General features: G+C 55.2%; 1 protein-coding gene across 1 annotated transcript; it reads left to right on the top strand.

Annotated features, from left to right (window-relative positions):
• The first annotated feature begins 194 nt into the window (after positions 1-194).
• Positions 195-22008, top strand: SPTSSB (serine palmitoyltransferase small subunit B). The gene is made up of 2 exons (XM_068164270.1): positions 195-328; positions 19472-22008. The coding sequence occupies exon 2, from the start codon at positions 19503-19505 to the stop codon at positions 19743-19745; it is 243 nt and encodes an 80-aa protein (XP_068020371.1). The 5' UTR covers positions 195-328; positions 19472-19502; the 3' UTR covers positions 19746-22008.
• Positions 22009-22050: the final 42 nt, after the last annotated feature.

The raw sequence follows: 22050 nt of genomic DNA, 5'->3' as shown, positions 1-22050 counted from the left end.
GAAGCCGCCGGGAGCTCGGGGGAGGGCGCCAGGCTCGCCGGTGACAGCCAGCCGGCCGTGACAGCCACCCCCGGGTGACAGCCAGCCCGCGGTGCCACCCACCCCCGGGTGACAGCCAGCCCCGGTCCCGCCGCCAGCCCCGGCCCGGCGGCAGCAGCGGCGGCGTGGGGCGGGGAGGGGCGGGGTGGCGGGGAGCGGCCCCCGGCGCGGCCGCGGCCGGCGGGGCGCGGAGGGGCGCGGAGCGGAGCGGGCCATGGGTATTTAAAGGCGGTGCAGCGGGCGGTGCCGTGCCGGGCGGTGGAGGTGCGCGGAGAGCTGTGGAGCGGAGGTGAGGGCGGTGCGCGTCCCCGTGCGAGCGAGCGGGCGGGTCGGTCGGTCCCCGGCGGGCAGCCCCCCGGCTCGGCTCGCCCAAGGGCATCGTCCCGAGGCTTGTCCGCAGCGAGGGGACGGTGACCTTGGGCAGCACCTGGGGGGGGGAAGCGCTGCAGTGAAGGCCTTGGAGGAGGGATGGCAGCAGGGAATCCTCCTGCCAGGCTTCCTGAAGGGATGCTGCTGGCCGGTGGCAGGGCAGAAGCACCTGCAGCCTCCAGCAGGGTCCCTCTGGACTTGTTGCTGTAGAGCTGCAGTCTGCAGCTCACCTCTGGTGGGACTGCATCTTGAATCCTGGGTTCAGGTTTGGGCCCCTCCTTCCACGAAGGTCATTTAGAGGCTGGAGTGGGTCCAGAGAAGAGCGACAGAGCTGGGGAAGGGTCTGGGGAGCAGGGCTGGTGAGGAGCAGCTGAGGGAGCTGTGGGTGTTCAGCCTGGAGAAAAAGAAACTGAGGGAGATCTTCTGGCTCTCTCCAACTCCCTGAAAGGAGGAGGCTGCAGCCAGGTGGGGGTTGGTCTCTCCTCTCTAGTCTTAAGGACAAGAGGAAATGGCCTCAAGTTGCACCAGGGGAGGTTTAGGTTGGATGTGAGAAGAAACTTCTTCCCTGAAAGGGTTCTCAAAGCCTGGCACAGACTGCCCAGGGAGGTGGTTGAATCCCTGTCCCTGGAGGGGTTTCAAAGAGGCAGAGATGTGGTGCTGAGGGCCATGGCTTAGCACCAGCCCTGGCAGAGATAGGGAATGGTTTGACTGGATGAGCTTAAAGGTCTTTTCCAACCAAAATGATTCCATGATGCAGACTCAGAGATCCCCAGGTGGGGTTGCTGGTGCAGCTGTCGGGAAGGTGGTTTGACTTAGCAAAGGCTTCACCAAACCCAAGTTAAAAAGCTGAAATAGTTGAGAAGTGGAGGAAGAGGCAAGGTGAAGGTGCTACTCATAGCAGTGTGGTGGCAGTGGTCATTGGTTGCAGATTTCTGCTGTTTGGCTCATCTTAGAGTTGTTGGTTGCTTCAGATGCTCTTTAGTGTGAAGTAGGTGCAAGAGGACCTCCATGTTATGGAGCTGAGACAGCGGAGAGGAGAAGCTCTGTGATAACTGCTGCTCCTCCACTTAGTCAGTGTGCATAGTGCTTTAGGGTATTTTAATGTGCTTTAGGAACTCACAGGATGTCAGGGGTTGGAAGGGACCCCTGGAGATCTTCCAGTCCAGCCCCCTGCCAGAGCAGGAGCAGAGAACCCAGCACAGGTCACACAGGAACACATCCAGACAGGGCTGGAAAGGCTCCAGAGAAGGAGACTCCACAACCTCTCTGGGCAGCCTGCTCCAGGCCTCTGGGACCCTCACAGGGAAGAAGTTCCTCCTCATGTTGAGGTGGAACCTCCTGTGCTGCAGCTTACATCCATTGCTCCTTGTCCTATCCCAGGGTGCAGCTGAGCAGAGCCTGTCCCTGTCCCCTCAATCCTGACCCCCAGCCCTCAGCCATTGATAAACATTTATTCAATCCCCTCTCAGTCTTAGCTTTTCCAGACTGAACAGCCCCAGGTCTCTCAGCCTCTCCTCCTCAGGCAGTGCTCAGTCCCCTAATCATCCTTGTAGCCCTCTGCTGGACCCTCTCCAGCAGATCCCTGAACTCAGGGTGGTCTTTCTCTTCTGCTCATGACTATCATGAGTAAGGCATCAGGACTTGTGTCTTGAAAGCAATTCTTGGACTGGTTTCGAGCTGCTGTGGTTTTGGCAGAGAGATGGAGAGAAGATCTGCAGAGGACATGGACGTTCTTCATCCAGCAGTAACGGCAGATGTGGAGAAAAAGGTGCTTGGAGAGCAGCTGAGGGCTGCAGGAGTCCTTGCTCCGCCAGCCCTGTGCCCAAAAAGTCTCCAGGCCATGGGATGTGGCAAATGGCACCGAGATTCAGGTGCTCCAGCTGGCTGATAGCACAGAGCACTGGATGCTTTGTGCCATGCTCTGCCAGGCCAGTTTCACTGAGCTTCTAGTTTGTGTAGTGGCTGTGCTCCTGGAGCCTGGCTGTGCTCCTGATGTGGAGCTGAGTGGATGTTCCCCAAACCAGCACCCCAGGAGGAGAGAACCCCACACAGCTGGGCTGTGACACAATGCTTGGCTGGGTCCCCATGGAAGGGAGCCACCCACCTTGCCCCATGCTCACTTCTCTGCTTCCTCTGTGTGTGCATACAGGGTATGTGCAAAGCAGCTGAGATAAGGTATCAGCAGGTCATTCTGAAGACCTCTTTTCTCCTCACCCATGCCGTACAGTCATAGAATGGTGGAGGTTGGAAGGGACCTCTGGAGATCAAGTCCAACCTCCCTGCCAAAGCAGGGTCACCCAGGGCAGGTCACACAGGAACATGTCCAGAGATGGAGACTCCACAACCTCTCTGGGCAGCCTGCTCCAGGCCTCCAGCACCCTCACACCGAAAAAGTTTCTTCTCCTGGACAAATAGAACCTCCTGGGTTCCAGTTTGTGCCCACTGCCCCTTGTCCGTCCCTGTGCACCACTGAGCAGAGCCTGGCCCCAGCCTCTTGCCCCCCACAGCTCCTTTGTCTCTTGCTGAGCATTGCTCAGCTGCCCTCTGGGGCTGCTCTTCTGCAGGTTCTCACCCCCAGGGCTCTCAGCCTTTCTTTTATCAGTAATGATAAGGCTAACTTGGAGCACAGAGATGGTCCAGGCTCTTCATCATCCTTGTAGCCTCTGCTGGGCTCCCTCCAGTATATCCCTGCCCCTCTTGAGCTGGGGAGCCCAGAACTGCACAAAATACTCCTTCTGTGGCCTCACTAGGGCAGAGCAGAGGGAGAGGAGAATCTCTGAGCCATCTGCTCCAGCATAACCCAGGCCCTACCTCTTGTCAGGAGAAATCAGCCCAGTGGCATGGTGCAGATTTGAAGAGCCTTGTCTTGCCCTGCTGCCTCACAGGAGCATTCCTTGTGGTCTCTCCACCAGTGCAGGTGGCCTTGCTCTCCTCACCTCTGAAGGTTGTTGTGTGCTCAAAGCTTGCTCAGAGGGATGAAGTGAGGGCAGTTGCAGTGTTGTGTGTCAAGAATGTCCATCTGCCATCTCTTTCATTCCTTATCTAGGTGCAAGGCTCTCACCTCAGTTTTCCTTTCTTCTGCCAGACCAATAGCTGGCATGGTGCAACGCTGCTGCCTTTCATGAGAGCTCCAAGGAGGTGCCCTTGCACAAGAGTCTGGTACCTGTTTCCCACTCATGCCTGTCGTAACTCTGCTCAGATTACACATCACCTGAGAGCAGCTGGCAGTTTCAGCTGCTTCACAAGTGACTCGGAGCCAGCCAAAGAAGACAGGTTAAAGTAAGAGCCACAGCTGAAAGGAAATCTTATGTTTTAGCCCAAACATCCCAGCTATGCTGCTGATGGAGTGATGTTTACACAACCTTCTTGACTTTAAAGGCTGAAGCTCCCTTGGGAGCTCAGGCTGGTGTCCTGAGGCTTAGCACCCCTGGCCTGGGCACTGGGGAGGCTGCACCTTGAATCCTGGCTTCAGGTTTGGGCTTCTCGCTCCAGGAAGGGCACTGAGGGGCTCAAGTGGGGCCAGAGAAGGGCAACAAAGCTGGGGAAGGGGCTGGGGAACAGGGCTGGGGAGGAGCAGCTGAGGGAACAATGGAGAAGAGGGGGCTGGGGGCAGGCCTCATTGCTCTCTGTAACTCCCTGAAAGGGGGTTGGGGGGAGGTGGAGGTTGGTCTCTTCTCTGTAGTATCAAGTGAGGATGAGAGGAAATGGCCTGAAATTGTGCCAGGGGAGGAATAGGTTGGATATTAGGAATAATTTTGTTGTGGAAAGAGTGATAAGTTGCTAACACAACTTTGGAGGGTGTCAGGGAGTGATAGGACTGGGGGGGGGGATGGAGCAAAACTAGAAGTGGGGAGATTCAGCTTGGTTGTTGGGAAGAAGTTGTTCCCCATGAGGGTGGTGAGAGCCTGGCACAGGTTGCCCAGGGAGGTGGTGATCATCCCTGGAGTGCTCAAGAAATGTGTGGCCATGGCATCTGGGGACCTGGTTTGATGGCCATGGTGGTGTTGGGCTGGTGGTTGGACTGGATGAGCTCAGAGGCCTTTTCCAAGCAAAAGCTCAAACCCCTCTAAGATACCTCCTGGAAGAGTTCCTCAGGAACTCTCCATCTGTAAGTATTTGCAATTTAAACCTGGTGCTGATCTCCAGTCACAGACTTGAGGTCCTTGGGGCACCACAGCTGTGTCTCAGAACATGTACCTGAGCTATGCTTACCCTCAAACCACAGGGAGAGCTTGCCCTGGGGTTTCACCTCACCCATTTACTTGTCCTCTCTGGCAGAGCTTATCCCCTTTGTTCTACTCCAAGGTGCTAGTCCTGTCATAATGGGAGGGCTTGGAGCACAGAGAGAGCTGGAAAGGAAAGGGTTTGTCATAATCTGCCAGCAGGTGCTTATGTAAGGAAGGGACTGAGGAAACTTCAGAACAGTCTCTGAAAAATTAATTTGGCCTTGGAAGAAAATGGGACAGGGCTGCTCTAAGGATGCTGTCATAGACAAGCTGTACCTTCTCCTTCCCAGAGTCCCAGCAGGCATGGGGGCTGGAAGGGACCTCTGGAGATCACCCACTCCAACCCCCTGCCAAAGCAGGGCACCCACAGCAGCTTGCCCAGCAGCACAATGCCCAGGGGGGGTTGGAAGCTCTCCACACAAGGAGACTCCACAACCTCTCTGGGCAGCCTGCTCCAGGCCTCCACCACCCTCACACCAGACAACCTTCTCCTCCTGGGGTTCCTCTTTGAGCCCACTGCCCCTTGTCCTGTCCCTGGGCACCACTGAAGAGTGATTAGAGAAAGAAGAGTGGCAGGAGGGCCTGGCTGCAGGGAGAGATGGAGGGGATTTTGGAGGATGCTAGGAGCAGCACCCAAGTATCAGGGAGTAGTTAAGGCATGAAATGGGTCTAAACGTTAACTGCTTTCAGCTGCTGTTCTGCTGCTGCTGGAATGGTTGGGAGCCTCTCTCTGTGTGAGATCCCTGTGGGTGCTGCAGATCACCCTTCTCTTCCTTGAGAAGACATGAAGCCATTAGCTCCAGCTGAAGCTAAAATAGCAGCAAACCAGGGCTGGGGAGCATGGTGTTAGTGAAGAGCTACTGAAGGGACATGCACATGGGGCCTGGGTCTGTGTTCAGAGATGGAGAGGTGGGAGGTTGGGTCAGCTGCAGGCAGCTCTGCCACTCCTGCAGTGCCAGTCAGTGAGGATCTTGATGCCTCCTTTGAAGCTGCTGGAGGTAAAATACAATCTCTGAATTGTTAGTGTTAGAAGGGAGCCTCAAGGACCATGCAGTTCCAAGCCCCCTGCCATGGGCAGGGACACCTCACACCACAGCAGGTTGCTCACAGCCACAGCCAGCCTGGCTGCAAACACCTCCAGGCAGGAGGCTTCCACCACCTCCCTGGGCAACCTGTGCCAGGCTCTCACCACCCTCATGGGCATCAACTTCTTCCTCACAGCCAATCTCTATCTCCCCACTTCTAGTTTTGCTCCATCCCCCCCCAGGCCTATCACTACCTGACACCCTCCAAAGCCATTTCATCAACAGCAAAAGGATTTCACTAGACTCCTAGGGTCTCCTGTGGCTCAGGTGACTTTTTCTATTAAAAGGAAACAAAATAGGACCTCTGTCAGCACTCAGGTCAGCAGGAAGGAGGCTCAGTGTTGGCAAATGAAGAAGCTGATGGAGTTCATCCTTCTGAGCAAGGTAAAGCAGAAAAGTTTCTGAAAAACCCAAAGAGTGGTGGTGAATGGTGCCACATCCAGCTGGCAGCCAGGCACCAGTGGTGTCCCCCAGGGAGCAGTGCTGGGCCCCATCCTGTTCAGTATCTTTGTTGATGATCTGGAGGAGGGGATGGAGTCCATCATCAGCACATTTGCAGATGACACCAAGCTGGGGGCAGGAGTTGATCTGTTAGAGGGTAGGAGAGCTCTGCAGAGGGACCTTGCCAGGCTGGGCAGATGGGCAGAGTCCAAGGGCAGGAGATTGAACACATCCAAGTGCCAGGGGCTGCACTTTGGCCACAACAACCCCAGGCAGTGCTACAGGCTGGGGTCAGAGTGGCTGAGAACAGCCAGGCAGAAAGGGACCTGGGGGTAATGATAGACAGCAGCTGAACATGAGCCAGCAGTGTGCCCAGGGGGCCAAGAAGGCCAAGGGCATCCTGGCCTGCATCAGGAAGAGTGTGGCCAGCAGGAGCAGGGAAGTCATTGTGCACTATGCCCATCACTGGTTAGGCCACACCTGGAGTCCTGTGTCCAGTTCTGGGCCCCTCAGTTGAAGAAGGACATTGAGAGACTTGAAGGTGTCCAGAGAAGGGCAAGAAAGCTGGGGAGGGGTCTGGAGCACAGCCCTGTGAGGAGAGGCTGAGGGAGCTGGGGTTGCTTAGCCTGCAGAAGAGGAGGCTCAGGGGAGACCTTCTTGCTGTCTCCAACTCCCTGAAGGGAGGTTGTAGCCAGGTGGGGGTTTGTCTCTTCTCCCAGGCAGCCAGCAGCAGAACAAGAGGACACAGTCTCAAGCTGTGCCAGGGGAGGTTTAGGCTGGAGGTGAGGAAGAAATTCTTCCCAGAAAGAGTCATTGGTCATTGGGATGTGCTGCCCAGAGAGGTGGTGGGGTCACCATTGCTGGAGGTGTTTAAGAAGAGCCTGTATGAGGCCCTTGGTGCCATGATTTAGTTGATTGGATGGTGCTGGGTGATAGGTTGGAGTTGATCTCAAATCTCTTTTCCAACCTGGTTAATTCTATTCTAAAGCTGCCTGGTTGTTGCCACTCCGTCACAGAATGGGAGTGGTTGGGAGGGACCCCTGGAGATAATCTAGTTCAAGCCAGAGCAAGGTTACCTAGAGCAGGTTGCAGAGGGTGATGCTCAGGTGGCTTTTGCATGACTCCACTGAAGGAGGCTCCACAACCTCTGTGCAGCCTGTTCCAGTGCTCCACCAACCTCCAGCTGCAGAGCAGTTTCTCTGCAGCCCCTGGAAGCTGTTCCCCTGGGAGAGCAGGCAGGGACTGCGTCCTTGTCCCTGTCCCCATCCCAATCCCATTGATCCTCCCTGCAGTCCCAGGGCAGAGCAGCCCCTGGCAGCCCTGCTCTGTGCCATGTCCCTGGGCAGCTTCCAGCTTTATTTTGCATTTTCCAGAATTCCCTTGGTTTTGGTCTGGTTATTCCCACTCCATGTCTCTCCCTTATCAAGCACTTTCTGACCCTACTGGGCCCAGACTGGTTTGGGGGGACAAGACCCTGGGCTCTACCTTCACATCTGGAAATCATCCAGTTCAAGGCAGAGCAGGGTCACCAAGAGCAGAACAAGAGGACACAGTCTCAAGCTGTGCCGGGGGAGGTTTGGGCTGATGTCAGGAAGAAATTCTTCACAGACAGAGAGATTGGCCATGGGATATGCTGCCCAGGGAGGTGGTGGAGTCACCATCACTGGAGGTGTTTATGAAGGGACTAGATGAGGCTCTTGGTGCCATGGTTTAGTTGATTGGATGGTGCTGGGTGATAGGTTGGACTGGATGATCTCTGAGGTCTTTTCCAGCCTGGTTAGTTCTGTGTTCTGGAGTAATATTGATTCTGATGTAACAAACAGGTTGCACAGGATGATGTCCAGGTGGGATTTGAATTACTCCAGTGAAGAAGACTCCACAAGCTGTCTGGGCAGCCTGCTCCAGGGCTCCACCAACCTCAAAGTAAAGAAGTTGCTCCTCATGTTTAGGTGGAGCTTTCCCTGTTCCAGTGTATGCCTCTTACCCCTTGTCCTGTCTCTGGGCACCACTGACAACAGTATCAGCAAGGTTGGAAGGACCATCAAGGATCATCAAGTCCAACCTGTCACCACAGACCTCATGACTAGACCATGGCACCAAGTGCCACATCCAATCCCCTCTTGAACATCTCCAGGGATGGGGACTCCACCACCTCCCTGGGCAGGACATTCCAATGGCTAACAACTCTCTCTGGGGAGAACTTTCTCCTCACCTCCAGCCTAAACTTCCCCTGGAGCAGCTTGAGACTGTGTCCATCAGCCTGGCCCTATCCTCCTGACCCCTACCCTTCAAGTATTGACGGGCAGAGCTAAGCTTCCCCTCAGCCTGCTCTTCTCTAGGCTGAAAAGCCCCAGGTCCCTCAGCCTTTCATCAGGGGAGATCTTCACTCCAAGTATTTTTCCACTCCTAGAAGATTCATTTTCCTAATAAAGCACCACCCCCCCAGGCCAACATTCCCCCACATGCCAGCTATCTGAGTCATGTACAGCAATAAAGCCTCACCAGCTCTCAAACTCATGCTGGGGTGGCACAGATGGTGGCAGGAGCAGCTACCTCCAGAGCTTACAGTCCCTCTGGCACACTGGGGGAGGGCCAAGTGTGTGCTGAGTCAGCAGGCTGGATGCTGAGGAGGAGAAATCAGAGATGGCCTTGCTGCTGCTAGGGGCTTTTACTCCAGGTTGAGAGGAAGGAGATTCTTGTTAAAATCTCTGTGTAAAGACATTTTTAATGGTGCCTGATTCCCTGTAGTGGGAGCTGGGTTTGCTCAGCTGGGAGGAGACTCATGGAATTGTCAGCCCTGGAAGGGACCTCAAGGCTCAGCCAGTTCCAAGCCCCCTGCCATGGGCAGGGACACCTCACACCACAGCAGGTTGCTCACAGCCACAGCCAGCCTGGCTGCAAACACCTCCAGGCAGGAGGCTTCCACCACCTCCCTGGGCAACCTGTGCCAGGCTCTCACCACCCTCATGGCCAACAACTTCTTCCTCACAGCCAATCTCAATCTCCCCACTTCTAGTTTTGCTCCATCCACCCCGGTCCTATCCCTCCCTGACACCCTCACAAGTCCCTCTCCAGCTTGCTTGGAGCCCCCTGCAGATCCTGGAAGGCCACCAGAAGGTCTCCTGGGAGCCTTCTCCTCTCCAGCCTGCACAACCCCAACTCTCTCAGGCTGTCTCCAGAGCAGAGCAGCTCCAGCCCTCTGCTCCTCCTCGTGGCTCTTCTCTGGACACCTTCCAGCCCCTCCAGAGCCTTCCTGGAATAGAGGTTCATAGAAGAGTTTGGGTTGGAAGGGGCCTTGAAGATCATCCAGTTCCAACCCCCTGCCATGGGCAGGGACACCTCCCACCAGCCCAGGTTGCTCAAGGCCTCATCCAGCCTGGCCTTCAACACTGCCAGGCAGGAGGCAGCCACAGCCTCCCTGGGCAGCCTGTGCCAGTGTCTCCCCACCCTCCCTGGAAACAATTTCTTCCTTATCTCCCCTCTCCCAGCTCAAAGCCATTTGTCCCTTTTACTGGCACTCCCAGCCCTTGTCACAAGTCCCTCCCCAGCTCTCCTGGAGCCCCTTCAGGTACTGGAAGGTTGCTCTAAAGTCTTCCTGGAGCCTTCTCTTTTCCAGGCTGCACAGCCCCAACTCTCCCAGCCTGGCCCCATCGGGGAGGTTCTGCAGCCCTCTGATCCTCTTAATGGCATCCTCTGGACCTGCTCCGTTCTGTCTTTCACTGGGGGCACCAGAACTGGAGGCAGTGCTGCAGGTGGGGTCGGAGCAGAGGGGCAGAATCCCCTCCCTGTCCTGCTGGCCACACTGCTCTTGCTGTAGCCCAGGACTTTAGGGCTGGATTGAGTGATTGGTTGCTGTTTTCCCTCCTCCCCCATTCATAACACCTGGCCCAACTTTAATTCATAGCCCCAGAGCCCCCCTGTTTAATGCTCATGGGGCTATCTCAGGGCTGGGGTTTGCTTTCCTCCACCCTAGTTAAGCTTATCTAGACCTGAATGCAGGCTGGAAGTCCTTTTACTCTGTGTGAGAAATTCCTGCCCTGCTGGCACGTTTCTATCCAGAGGGAATTCCTTGTAAGTGCATTTTAAGACACCAGTCAGACCTGCAGGCTGCTGGAGGGGAACAAAGCCCCCAGAACCTTGCTCCTGAGAGATAAATGAGAGCCAGGGCCCTGACACTGGCATCTCCAGGTGATAGCTCCACACAGTAGCTCCAACAGTGGGAATTAAGGCTATCAATAAAGGCCAGGCAGTGTCACCTCTGTGTGTGGTAAGATCAGAATACAGAGTTAACCAGGTTGGGAAAGCCCTCAGAGATCACCAAGTCCAACCTATCACCCAGCACCATCCAATCAACCAAACCATGGCACCAAGGGCCTCATCCAGGCTCTTCTTAAACACTTGCAGGGATGATGACTCCACCACCTCCCTGGGCAGCACATCCCATGGCCAATCTCTCTTTCACCTTCCAGCAGCTAAACATCTTTCCTAACCTGAGGAGCCCAGAGCTGGACAGAGGACTCAAGGTGTGGCCTCAGCAGTGCTGAGCACAGGGCACAAGGACTTCCCTGCTCCTGCTGGCCACACTCTTCCTGATGCAGGCCAGGATGCCCTTGGCTTTCTTGGCCCCTTGGGCACACTGCTGGCTCATGTTCAGCTGCTGTCCACCACTACCCCCAGGTCCCTTTCCATGTGGCTGCTCTCAGCCACTCTGACCCCAGCCTGTAGCACTGTCTGGGGCTGTTGTGGCCAATGTGTAGAACCTGGCATGTGAGTGTGGCATGAGATTTAACACTTCCAAGAGCCAGGTTCTACACACAGGCCACAACAACCCCAGGCATGGAGTTGTTGTGCAGATCTTCCTGGAGGCACTGCTGAGGCAGAGGAATGACAAAAGGTGACTGGGCACAATCAGCACAGCTTCCCCAAGGGCAAGTCCTGCCTGACAAACCTGATGGCCTTCTGTGACAAGGTCACAACATCAAGAGATGAAGGCTGAGCAACTGAGGTCACTGAGCTGGAGCTGAGCAAAGCCTTCGGCACTGTCCCACACCACAGCCTGGGCTCCAGGCTGGGGCAGGAGGGGTTCCATGGATGGAGCATTCAGTGCATACAGAACTGGCTTCAGGCCTGCACCCAAAGGGTGGCTGGCAATGGGTCCATGGCCAGGTGGAGGCCAGGGACAAGTGGAGTCCCTCAGGGATCAGTCCTGGGACCAGGCTTGTTCAACATCTCTGCTGGTGCCATGGACAGTGGCACTGAGTGCACCCTCAGCAGGGTTGCTGATGACACCAAGCTGTGTGGTGCAGCAGACAGCTGGAGGGAAGGGATCCATCCAGAGGGACCTGGACAGGCTGCAGAGCTCGGCCCAAGCCAACCTCATGAGGTTCAACAAAACCAAGGGCAAGGTCTTGCAGCTGGGGCAGGGCAATCCCAGGCACTGCTATAGGCTGGGCAGGGACTGGCTGCAGAGCAGCCCTCAAGGAAAGGCCTTGGGGGTGCTGGGGGAGGAGAAGCTCTTCAGGAGCCAGCAGGGAGCACTTGCAGCCCAGAGAGCCAAGCAGAGCCTGGGCTGCAGCAAGAGAAGTGTGGCCAGCAGGGCCAGGGAGGGGATTCTGCCCCTCTGCTCCACTCTGCTGAGACCACAGCTGCAGCTCTGGGGCCAGTTCTGGAGCCTCTGTGCCAGGAAGGCTCTGGAGGGGCTGGAAGGTGTCCAGAGAAGGGCCACGAGGAGGAGCAGAGGGCTGGAGCTGCTCTGCTCTGGAGACAGCCTGAGAGAGTTGGGGTTGTGCAGGCTGGAGAGGAGAAGGCTCCCAGGAGACCTTCTGGTGGCCTTCCAGGATCTGCAGGGGGCTCCAGGAAAGCTGGGGAGGGACTTGTGAGGGTGTCAGGGAGGGATAGGACTGGGGGGGATGGAGCAAAACTAGAAGTGGGGAGATTGAGATTGGCTGTGAGGAAGAAGTTGTTGGCCATGAGGGTGGTGAGAGCCTGGCACAGGTTGCCCAGGGAGGTGGTGGAAGCCTCCTGCCTGGAGGTGTTTGCAGCCAGGCTGGCTGTGGCTGTGAGCAACCTGCTGTGGTGTGAGGTGTCCCTGCCCATGGCAGGGGGTTGGGACTGGCTGAGCCTTGAGGCCCCTTCCAGCCCTGACAATTCTGTGAGTCTGTGATTCTTTAACTCTTTCATAAGATCAAGCCTGCTCTTAAATGAAACCTGGGATTTATTCCTATTTTTGGGGGGGGGGGGGGGGGGGGGGGGGGATGATGATTGATCTTTTCAGTTGCCCTAATCAGATCCAAGTGTCAACAAGCAAGAAAATCAAGTTGCCACTTAAAACCACAAAAGCTGCTTTACAGGTTTCTCTCCTGGCTTTTTGGTTTGTTTTGTTGGGGTTTTTTGTTTGGTTTTGGTTGTTTGGGGATGTGGGGGGTTGTGTTTGGTTGGGTTTTGTGGGGGGTGTTTTATGTCTTCTTTTTGCTTGGAGGGGAAAGTCCTGAAAATAATGTGAATATGGCTTAATGGCTGTGAAACTGAATTGTGTTCATTTGAATCATAGCTGCTTGGAGTTGTCCCATGGCCTCTGCACAGGAAGGCATTTCCACAGCCCAGCTGAGTACCTCAATTCAAATCATAGCATCACAGAATGGTTTAGGCTGGAAGAGAGCTCAGAGCTCATCTGCTCCAAGCTCCCCACCATGCCCAGGGACACCTCTCAGCTCCACTCAGCTGCTCAAGGCCTCAGCCAGCCTGGCCTCAAACACCCCCAGCAAGGAGGCAGCCACAGCCTCCCTGGCCAGCCTGGGCCACACTCTCACCACCCTCACAAGCAACAACTTCTGCCTCAGCTCCACTCTCACCCTGCCCTGCCTCAGCTTCAAACCATTGCCCCTTGGCCTGGCTCCAGACCCCCTCAGCAAAAGTCTCTCTGCAGCCTTCCTGCAGGATGCCTTCAGGTCCTGGCAGGCAGCTCTGAGGTGCCCCTGGAGCCTTCTCCCCTGCAGGCTGCACACCCCCCAGCTCCCTCAGCCTGTGCTCCCAGCAGAGCTGCTCCAGCCCTTGGATCATCTTTGTGGCCTCCTCTGGCCTCTCTCCAGCAGCTCTGTGTCCTCCTTCTGCTGGGGACACCAGACCTGGAGGCAGGATTGGAGGTGCCTCATTCAGATCATATCAGCACCTCCCTCCCAGCCAAACCTGATCAGACTGATCAAACCTGAAAAACTGAGGAGTCAGTAGAGAATTTAACTCCTGGGGTTTTTTGCATTAAAGGATGGTAAAACCCTGTCCCACGGTGCCCAGAGAGGTGGGGGATGCCCCCTGGCTGGAACCATCCCAGGTGAGGTTGGTTGGGGGCTCTGAGCAACCTGCTCTAGCTGCAGCTCTCCCTGCTGGCTGCAGGGGGGTTGGAATTGAGGAGCTTGAGAGGTCCCTTCCCACCCAAACCATTCTGTGCCCCTAAGTCCTGTTTAATACACAGGCTTTTTCTCTTCACAAGTTTCTCTTCACTGCTTTGCTGCCTACTGCTCTGATTATTAGTGAGCCTTGTGGTGAGGCTGCCCCAGACCCCTGGGGCTGTGGAGCTTTGGGCATCGCTTGTGCCTCAGACCAGCTCTAAAGGAATGCAGATGAAGTGCCTTCAGAGGAGGGATGTGTATCACAGTGGGTTCTGGTGGCTCATTGGCTGTGCAGCTGCCTTTAGATGGCTTTTCTTTTCCCTTCCCTCCTATGTTTTCCCTTTATAAGTTATGCATCTAGAACTGCATTACCCCACGCTGTCTCTGCTGCATGTCCAAGGCAGTCCTGCTCCCAAGGGAAGCCTCTGGGTAGATGGGAATCACAGAATCAACCAGGTTGGGAAAGACCTCAGAGATCATCAAGTCCAACCTATGAGCTAATACCTAACACCTCCTGACAACTAAACCATGGCTCCAAGTGCCACATCCAATCCCCTCTTGAGCACCTCCAGGGATGATGACTTCACCACCTCCCTGGGCAGCACATCCCAGTGGCCAATTACTCTCTCTGGGAAGAACTTTCTCCTCACCTCCAGCCTAAACCTCCCCTGGCACAGCTTGAGACTGTGTCCTCTTGTTCTGGTGCTGGGTGCCTGGGAGAAGAGCCCAACCCCCACCTGGCTACAACCTCCCTTCAGGTAGAGAGCAAGAAGGTCTCCCAAACTGCTCTTGTGGAAGTGCAGAAGCATTTCCTCTTCCTCAGGATTAAAGGCTCAGTGCTAAATGTTGTCTCCTCTGTCTGTGCTTCAATGTTAGGAAGCAAAGATGAAGTTCAGCAAGGGCAGGGGTAGGGTCCTGCACCTGGAAAGGAACAGAGCCCCCTGCAGCAGTACAGGTGAGGGGAGACCTGCTGGGAAGCAGCTCTGCAGAGAACACACTGAGAGTGCTGGAGGACAAGAAGTTCACCCTGAGCCACTGGTGTGCTCTCAGGGCCAAGAAAGCCAATGGTGTCCTGGGTGCATGGAGAAGAGTGTGGCCAGCAGGTTGAGGGAGGTTCTCTTTCCCTCTGCTCTGTCCTGGTCAGATCACTTCTAAACCTTCCCTGGCACAGCTTGAGACTGTGTCCTCTTGTTCTGCTGCTGGGTGCCTGGGAGAAGAGACCAACCCCCACCTGGCTGCAGCCTCCTTTCAGGAAGTTGTAGAGAGCAGTAAGATCTCCCCTGAGCCTCCTCTTCTCCAGGCTAAATGCACTGGGAGTGTGTTAGTGATGAGGGCAGAGGTTGTCATTTGCCTCTCTTTTACTTATCTCAGTCTTTATTATTCATTTGGAGACCACACAGCCTCTGCACCAAGAGATCCTGCATCCCATGAGAGGTGTGGAGAGCCTGGGGCTGGGGTTATCCCCTGTGCCATCCTCTGGGAGAGCCCGGGAGGCACAGGCTGGCTGCTGGTGCCAGAGCTGGGTGGCAAGGGGAACAGTCTTGGGTGTGCCTCAATAGGTCTGCTACTTGTCTTAATTACTTCATACTTTATTCATGTGTCCCTCCAGGCCAGCAGTGGTTAGTAAGTGATAGTGGTGAGTCTGCAGCTTGGCAGGCTGCTCTGCTAGCAGGAAAATCATCCTGGGGTACGTTTTCCTTACCTTTAAACCAGCTCTGCATTGGCATAAGTGTCTGTGCCACTGTGGGCAGCATTAGCACATTGGCTTGGGGATCAGTGCTGGGCCACATCCTGTTCAATATCTATTGATGATCTGGAGGAGGGGATGGAGTCCATCATCAGTAAGTTTGCAGATGACACCAAGCTGGGGGCAGGAGTTGATCTGTTAGAGGCTAGGAGAGCTCTGCAGAGGGACCTGGACAGGCTGGACAGATGGGCAGGTCCCAATGGCATGAGATTGAACACATCCAAGTGCCAAGTTCTGCACATTGGCCACAGCAACCCCAGGCAGTGCTACAGGCTGGGGTCAGAGTGGCTGAGAGCAGCCAGGCAGAGAGGGACCTGGGGGTAGTGGTGGACAGCAGCTGAACAGGAGCCAGCAGTGTGCCCAGGGGGCCAAGAAGGCCAAGGGCATCCTGGCCTGCATCAGGAAGAGTGTGGCCAGCAGGAGCAGGGAAGTCATTGTGCCCTGTGCTCAGCACTGCTTAGGCCACACCTTGAGTCCTGTGTCCACTTCTGGGCCCCTCAGTTGAAGAAGGACATTGAGAGACTTGAAGGTGTCCAGAGAAGGGCAAGAAAGCTGGGGAGGGGTCTGGAGCACAGCCCTGTGAGGAGAGGCTGAGGGAGCTGGGGTTGCTTAGCCTGGAGAAGTGGAGGCTCAGGGGAGACCTTCTTGCTCTCTCCAACTGCCTGAAGGGAGGTTGTAGCCAGGTGGGGGTTGGTCTCTTCTCCCAGGCAGCCAGCAGCAGAACAAGAGGACACAGTCTCAGGCTGTGCCAGGGGAGGTTTAGGCTGGAGGTGAGGAGAAAGTTCTTCCCAGAAAGAGTAATTGGCCACTGGGATGTGCTGCCCAGGGAGGTGGTGGAATCACCTTTGCTGGAGGTGTTTAAGGAGAGCCTGGTTGAGGCCCTTGGTGCCGTGGTTTGGTTGATTGGATGGTGCTGGGTGATAGGTTGGACTTGGTGATCTTTGAGGTCTTTTCCAACCTGGTTAATTCTGTATTCTGTATCTCTCCATCCAAACCTCTGCAGCACCCATCTGGTAACCTCGGGGCCTTAAACAGCTGCAGCAAAGCAGCTTAAACACTGCAGCTTGGCACTTCCCCATGTGGCAGGCAGGCTTGGCAGGTATTGACACAAGAAAGGTGGGAGATGACCTAGCACAGGAATAACCCCAGTGCCAACACCATCATCCTGGAGAGTCTGAGAGGGCCCTTCTTGTTTGCCTTTGCACAGCAAAAGGCTTAACCTCTCCATTGAAAGATGCAGCTCTGTCTGCAGCAGGCAGAGACAGAGGCACTTCTGGCTGCCCATGAGTCACAGATTGCCAGCTGTGCCACTTTTATTACAGGCTTTGCACTATTTACAAGGCTCTAAGGCCTCCCTTCAGTTCTGGCTTAAAATAAATGATCTGAAAGGAATTGACTTCCATTCATACCAGGACAGAAAGCAGTGGGACCTTTGTCCCCAACCTGTAGCCTTGCAAATGAAGTTGTTACGGTAAAGACAGTCACTGACAGCCCAGCAGGCAGCTGGGTGCTGGGCTGCAGCCAGAGCAGTGTGGGCAGCAGGGCAGGGGAGGGGATTCTGCCCCTGGGCTCTGCTCTGCTCAGACCTCACCTCCAATCCTGCCTCCAGGTCTGGTGTCCCCAGCAGAAGGAGGACACAGAGCTGCTGGAGAGAGGCCAGAGGAGGCCACGGAGATGATCGAAGGGCTGGAGCAGCTCTGCTGGGAGCACAGGCTGAGGGAGCTGGGGGTGTGCAGCCTGCAGAGGAGAAGGCTCCAGGGGCACCTCAGAGCTGCCTGCCAGCACCTGAAGGCATCCTGCAGGAAGGCTGCAGAGAGACTTTTGCTGAGGGGGTCTGGAGCCAGGCCAAGGGGGAATGGTTTGAAGCTGAGGCAGAGCAGGGTGAGAGTGGAGCTGAGGCAGAAGTTGTTGCTTGTGAGGGTGGTGAGAGTGTGGCCCAAGCTGGCCAGGGAGGCTGTGGCTGCCTCCTTGCTGGGGGTGTTTGAGGCCAGGCTGGCTGAGGCCTTGAGCAGCTGAGTGTAGCTGAGAGGTGTCCCTGGGCATGGTGGGGAGCTTGGAGCAGATGAGCTCTGAGCTCCCTTCCTGCCTGAGCCATGCTGTGATAGAAGTTAAATGATAATGATCCACCCCTCAAAACCATGGCAGGGCCTACAAAGTGTGGTGTAGTAGATTGGGGAGATGATGGAAGTGAGGGAAACAGACAGCTTTGGGAGAAGGAGGGGTGAAATGTATTTAGGGAAAATACTGATGGTTGGACAATGTGGAAAAAGTATTAGGGAAGGTATTGATGGTTGGAGGAAGCAGGGGGGCTGGTGAAAAGGAAAGGCTGGGAGGAAGATGGGGCAAGTAGAGCAATTTTTGTCTGTAGTTTCACTGCTCTGGTTTCCAGGAGTGAGGTTGCATTCACAGGGTTCTTGAGAGTTGAGGAGCTACTGGGGAACAGATGTTAAAGAGGTCTGGATGGGGAACCTGAGGGATGGGAGGAGAAACAGCAGCAGAGGAGAGAAGCATGAGGAAGGTGGGGAGCAAAGGCAGTCAGCCATCTTCTCAACAACCACAGAATCACAAAATGGTAGGGGTTGGAAGAGACCTCCAGAGATCACCCAGTCCAACCCACCTGCCAGAGGAGGAGTACCCAGGGCAGGGCACACAGGAGCACATCCAAGTGGGGTTGGAAGCTCTCCACACAAGGAGACTCCACAACCTCTCTGGGCAGCCTGCTCCAGGCCTCCAGCACCCTCACAACAAACAACTTTCTCCTCCTCTTCACATGGAACCTCCTGGGTTCCAGTTTGTGCCCACTGCCGCTTGTCCTGTCCCTGGGCACCACTGAGCAGAGCCTGGCCCCAGCCTCCTGCCCCCCACAGCTCCTTTGTCTCTTGCTGAGCCTTGAGTTGTGGCACCCTGCAGTGGTTGGCCTTGCAAAGAAGAAGGGGCAAAGCCTCACCTTTTAGTGCCTGCATCTTCCCTGGCAGGATGCTCCATTTGCAGCACGCTGAACTGCTGCTTCTGGTGACCTGAAGGAAACAAGAAGGAGAAAGAGGATCCATGGTGTGAGTGCTTAACAGTGCATCCACAGGGCAAGAATTGTACACCTCAGTAAGCCAAGCCAAGCTGTGGCAAAGCAAAGCAGGGATCCTTTATGCTGGTAATTTGTCTTCCTTCCAGTGCATACCCAGATGCCTCCAGACTGATGCTGGGCAGGCTCCAGAGGCAGTAAACCACTGCCTCCTGTAATAGATTTGTCCTAGGGCAGTGGCCCCTCATTATTTTAATCACAGGCTGCAAATGTTCCACTGCTACCTTCAGTATTGGTTGCTCGAGGCAAAACATTTCTTGCCCTAAACTCTCTGGGAAGCAAAGGCTGCAGGGACGTGACATGCCCAAGCATCTCTGTTCCTGGCATCTTGGGCAAGAGGAGAGCCAAATGACCTGGTGGAAGGTTTTCCAGCAGGACTAAAGCCTGCTGTAGTGCCTTGTACTGTGAGCTGACCTTCCAGGTCGTTTTGGAGTGTGCTTAGAAGAGTGCGGCCAGCAGGTGAAGGGAGGTTCTCCCCCACCTCTACTCTGTGAGGGCACAGTTGGATGACTGGGTTCACTTCTGGGCTCCCCAGTTCCAGAGAGACAGGGAACTGCTGGAGAGAGTCCAGGGGAGGCTACAGAGATGCTGAGGGGCCTGGAGCAGCTCTGTGAGGAGCAAAGGCTGAGAGCCCTGGGGCTGAGAGCCTGCAGAAGAGCAGCCCCAGAGGGGAGCTGAGCAATGCTCAGCAAAAGACAAAGGAGCTGTGGGGGGCAAGAGGCTGGGGCCAGGCTCTGCTCAGTGGTGCCCCCAGGGACAGGACAAGGGGCAGTGGGCACAAAGTGGAACCCAGGAGGTTCCAGGTGAGGAGGAGGAGAAAGTTGTTTGGTGTGAGGGTCCCAGAGGCCTGGAGCAGGCTGCCCAGAGAGGTTGTGGAGTCTCCTGGTGTGGAGAGCTTCCAACCCCCCCTAGGCACTGTGCTGCTGGGCAAGCTGCTGTGGGTGCCCTGCTTTAGCAGGGGCTTAGACTGGATGATCTCCAGAGATCCCTTCAGCCCCCACCATGCTGGGGTTCTGCCAAATGAAGGCCACCACATCATATTTTAGTTCCAATTCTCTCCTTCCACTGCAGCTGTAACCCAGATGTCTCTGTCCCTACAGGTCCTCTCCTCAGCACCCCTGGCAGCTGACGATGGATGTGAAGCGTGTGAAGGACTATATCTATTGGCTGTACTTCCAGTACCTGCTGATCACCTGCAGCTATGTGCTGGAGCCCTGGGAGAGGTCCATGTTCCACACCATCACCGTGACTGTCTTCGCCATGGTGCTGTACACAGCTTACGTCTTCGTCCCCATCCACGTCCGCCTGGCCTTTGAGTTCTTCTCCCAGATCTTTGGAGGCCAGCCCGAGAGCACAGGGTCCATTGTGGACTGAACTCTCCCCAGCAGTCACCAGCAGCTCTTGCAGCTTGTGAAATGCAACATCTCCTCCAGCTTGGTGTGTTTATTCTGAAGCTGGTTGGAGGCTCCATCCTCTCTTGCAGCACCAGGCTTGCTTCTGCACCATGGCTGAGCACTGACGGCTGGCTGTGCAGTCCCTGCTCAGCACAGCCCAGCTTTTGCTGTCTGACAATGGAACACATCACCTGGAATGCCACCTACTTATCTAATATTCAACCACCTCCTGCTTTCAGCACCCTCATTGAATCCCACTGGCATGTATGAAACAGCAAAGGCTTTGTGTGACGGCTGTGAGGAGAGGTCCCACGCTCATGACACACAAAGAAGCTCTGCCCAGAGGGTGCTGTGGCATCATGGCTTCAACTCAGGTTAGAGAAGATAAGGAGATGAGTAAATTGCAGCATGCTTTGAGTGCTGGTAGCTGGTTGCTTATTGACTTCTGCTTATTGACTTCTAGTTCTTACTGACTTCTGGCTCTTCATGGATGGGGAAAGAAACTGGAAGCAAAAGTAACAGCAGTGTGAACTTGAAGCCAGTCTTCGGCATCCAGATTGCTCCATCTGAGCTTAGATCATAGAATCACAGAATGCTTTGGGTTGGAAGGGACCTTCCAAGTCATACAGTCCAACTGCCCTGTAGTCAGCAGGGACATCAGGTTCCTCACAGCCCCATCCATCCTGACCTGAAATGGTTCCAGGAAAGAGGCTTCTACCACCTCTGTGTTCAACCTGGGCCAGGGTCTTGGGCCAAGGCTTGACAACCCTTTGAGGGAAGAAATTGTTCCACATGTCCAACCTAAACCTCTCACAACTTGAGGCCATGTCCTCTCACCCTGTCACTTGTTGCTTGGGACAAGAGACCAACCTCCACCTGCTGCACCCACCTTTCAGGGAGTTGTAAAGAGCCAGAAGGACTCCCCTCAGTCTCCTTTCTTCCAGGCTGAACAACCCCAGGTCCCTCATTCAGAGCCACCACCCCCCAGCATAAAACCATTCTTTCTTCACTCTAGTCTGGATCTCCCTTGTTTAGTTTAAACCAATCACTCTTGTCCTGTCCCAAGAGGCCCTGCTCAAAAGATTGTCCCTACCAAAGGTGGTCCATCCAAGATGGCCAGCAGGAGCAGGGAGGTCATTGTGCCCTGTGCTCAGCACTGCTCAGGCCACACCTTGAGTCCTGTGTCCAGCTCTGGGCTCCTCAGTTCAAGAAGGACATTGAGACACTTGAAGGTGTCCAGAGAAGGGCAAGAAAGCTGGGGAGGGGTCTGGAGCACAGCCCTGTGAGGAGAGGCTGAGGGAGCTGGGGTTGCTTAGCCTGGAGAAGAGGAGGCTCAGGGGAGACCTTCTTGCTCTCTCCAACTCCCTGAAAGGAGGTTGTAGCCAGGTGGGGGTTGGTCTCTTCTCCCAGGCAACCAGCACCAGAACAAGAGGACACAGTCTCAAGCTGTGCCAGGGGAGGTTCAGTCTGGATGTTAGGAAGAAGTTCACAGACAGAGAGATTGGCCACTGGGATGTGCTGCCCAGGGAGGTGGTAGAGTCCCCATCACTGGAGGTGTTTAAGAAGAGCCTGGATGAGGCCCTTAGTGCCATAGTTGAGTTGATTGGGTGGTGCTGGGTGATAGGTTGGACTTGGTGATCTTGGAAGTCTTTTCCAACCTGGTTAATTCTCTTCTGTATTCTTTAAGATGACCTAAGATAAAGACCCATTCTGGAAGCAATCTGGCAGTTCACTGAAGCTGACAGAAACAGCCCTGGCTCTGCTTCAGTGCCACTCCTGATAAAACCCAAGACATCTGCTTCTGTCTGCTCCCACTCACCAAGGCAAGCACAGAGCACATCTGCACCAGGGGCTGAAGACGCAGAATACAGAGGGGAAGCGACATCTGACTGGCTGCAGGGAGGTCAGCATGCTTGAAGAGAGCTCCTTTATAACCCAGAAATTAGGTTTAATCACCTGTGGGGAGCTTCTTGGACCAGGCTTTGGTTTTTCCCTCTGCTCCTGGAGCAGAGGCCAAAGCCAAGGCACGAAGCACAGCTCTCCAGTGCATGAACCTTAAAGCTGCTGTTGCTGCTGTTAGGAGGCAGGGGTGCAAAAATGTAAATAGCTTCCCCATGATGTTTGCACAGGGATAGGAATTCAAACTTCTTTGTCAAGCTGCAGTGGGGTCCTGCATGCTTAGAGGGAGACTGTTTGGAAGCAGCAGCACGTATTGAAGGTTGAAGAGATCTGAACGTGCATGGGGGGGGGAGGTGCAGGGAGGGGGGGGGGGGCAGAGAAAATAA

Source organism: Melanerpes formicivorus, unplaced genomic scaffold (assembly GCF_026170545.1).
Source record: "Melanerpes formicivorus ecotype bairdi unplaced genomic scaffold, bMelFor1.0.p_v2 SCAF_78, whole genome shotgun sequence".
NCBI classification, from domain to species: Eukaryota; Metazoa; Chordata; class Aves; order Piciformes; family Picidae; genus Melanerpes; species Melanerpes formicivorus.
This window is presented reverse-complemented; position numbering and strand designations above follow the sequence as displayed.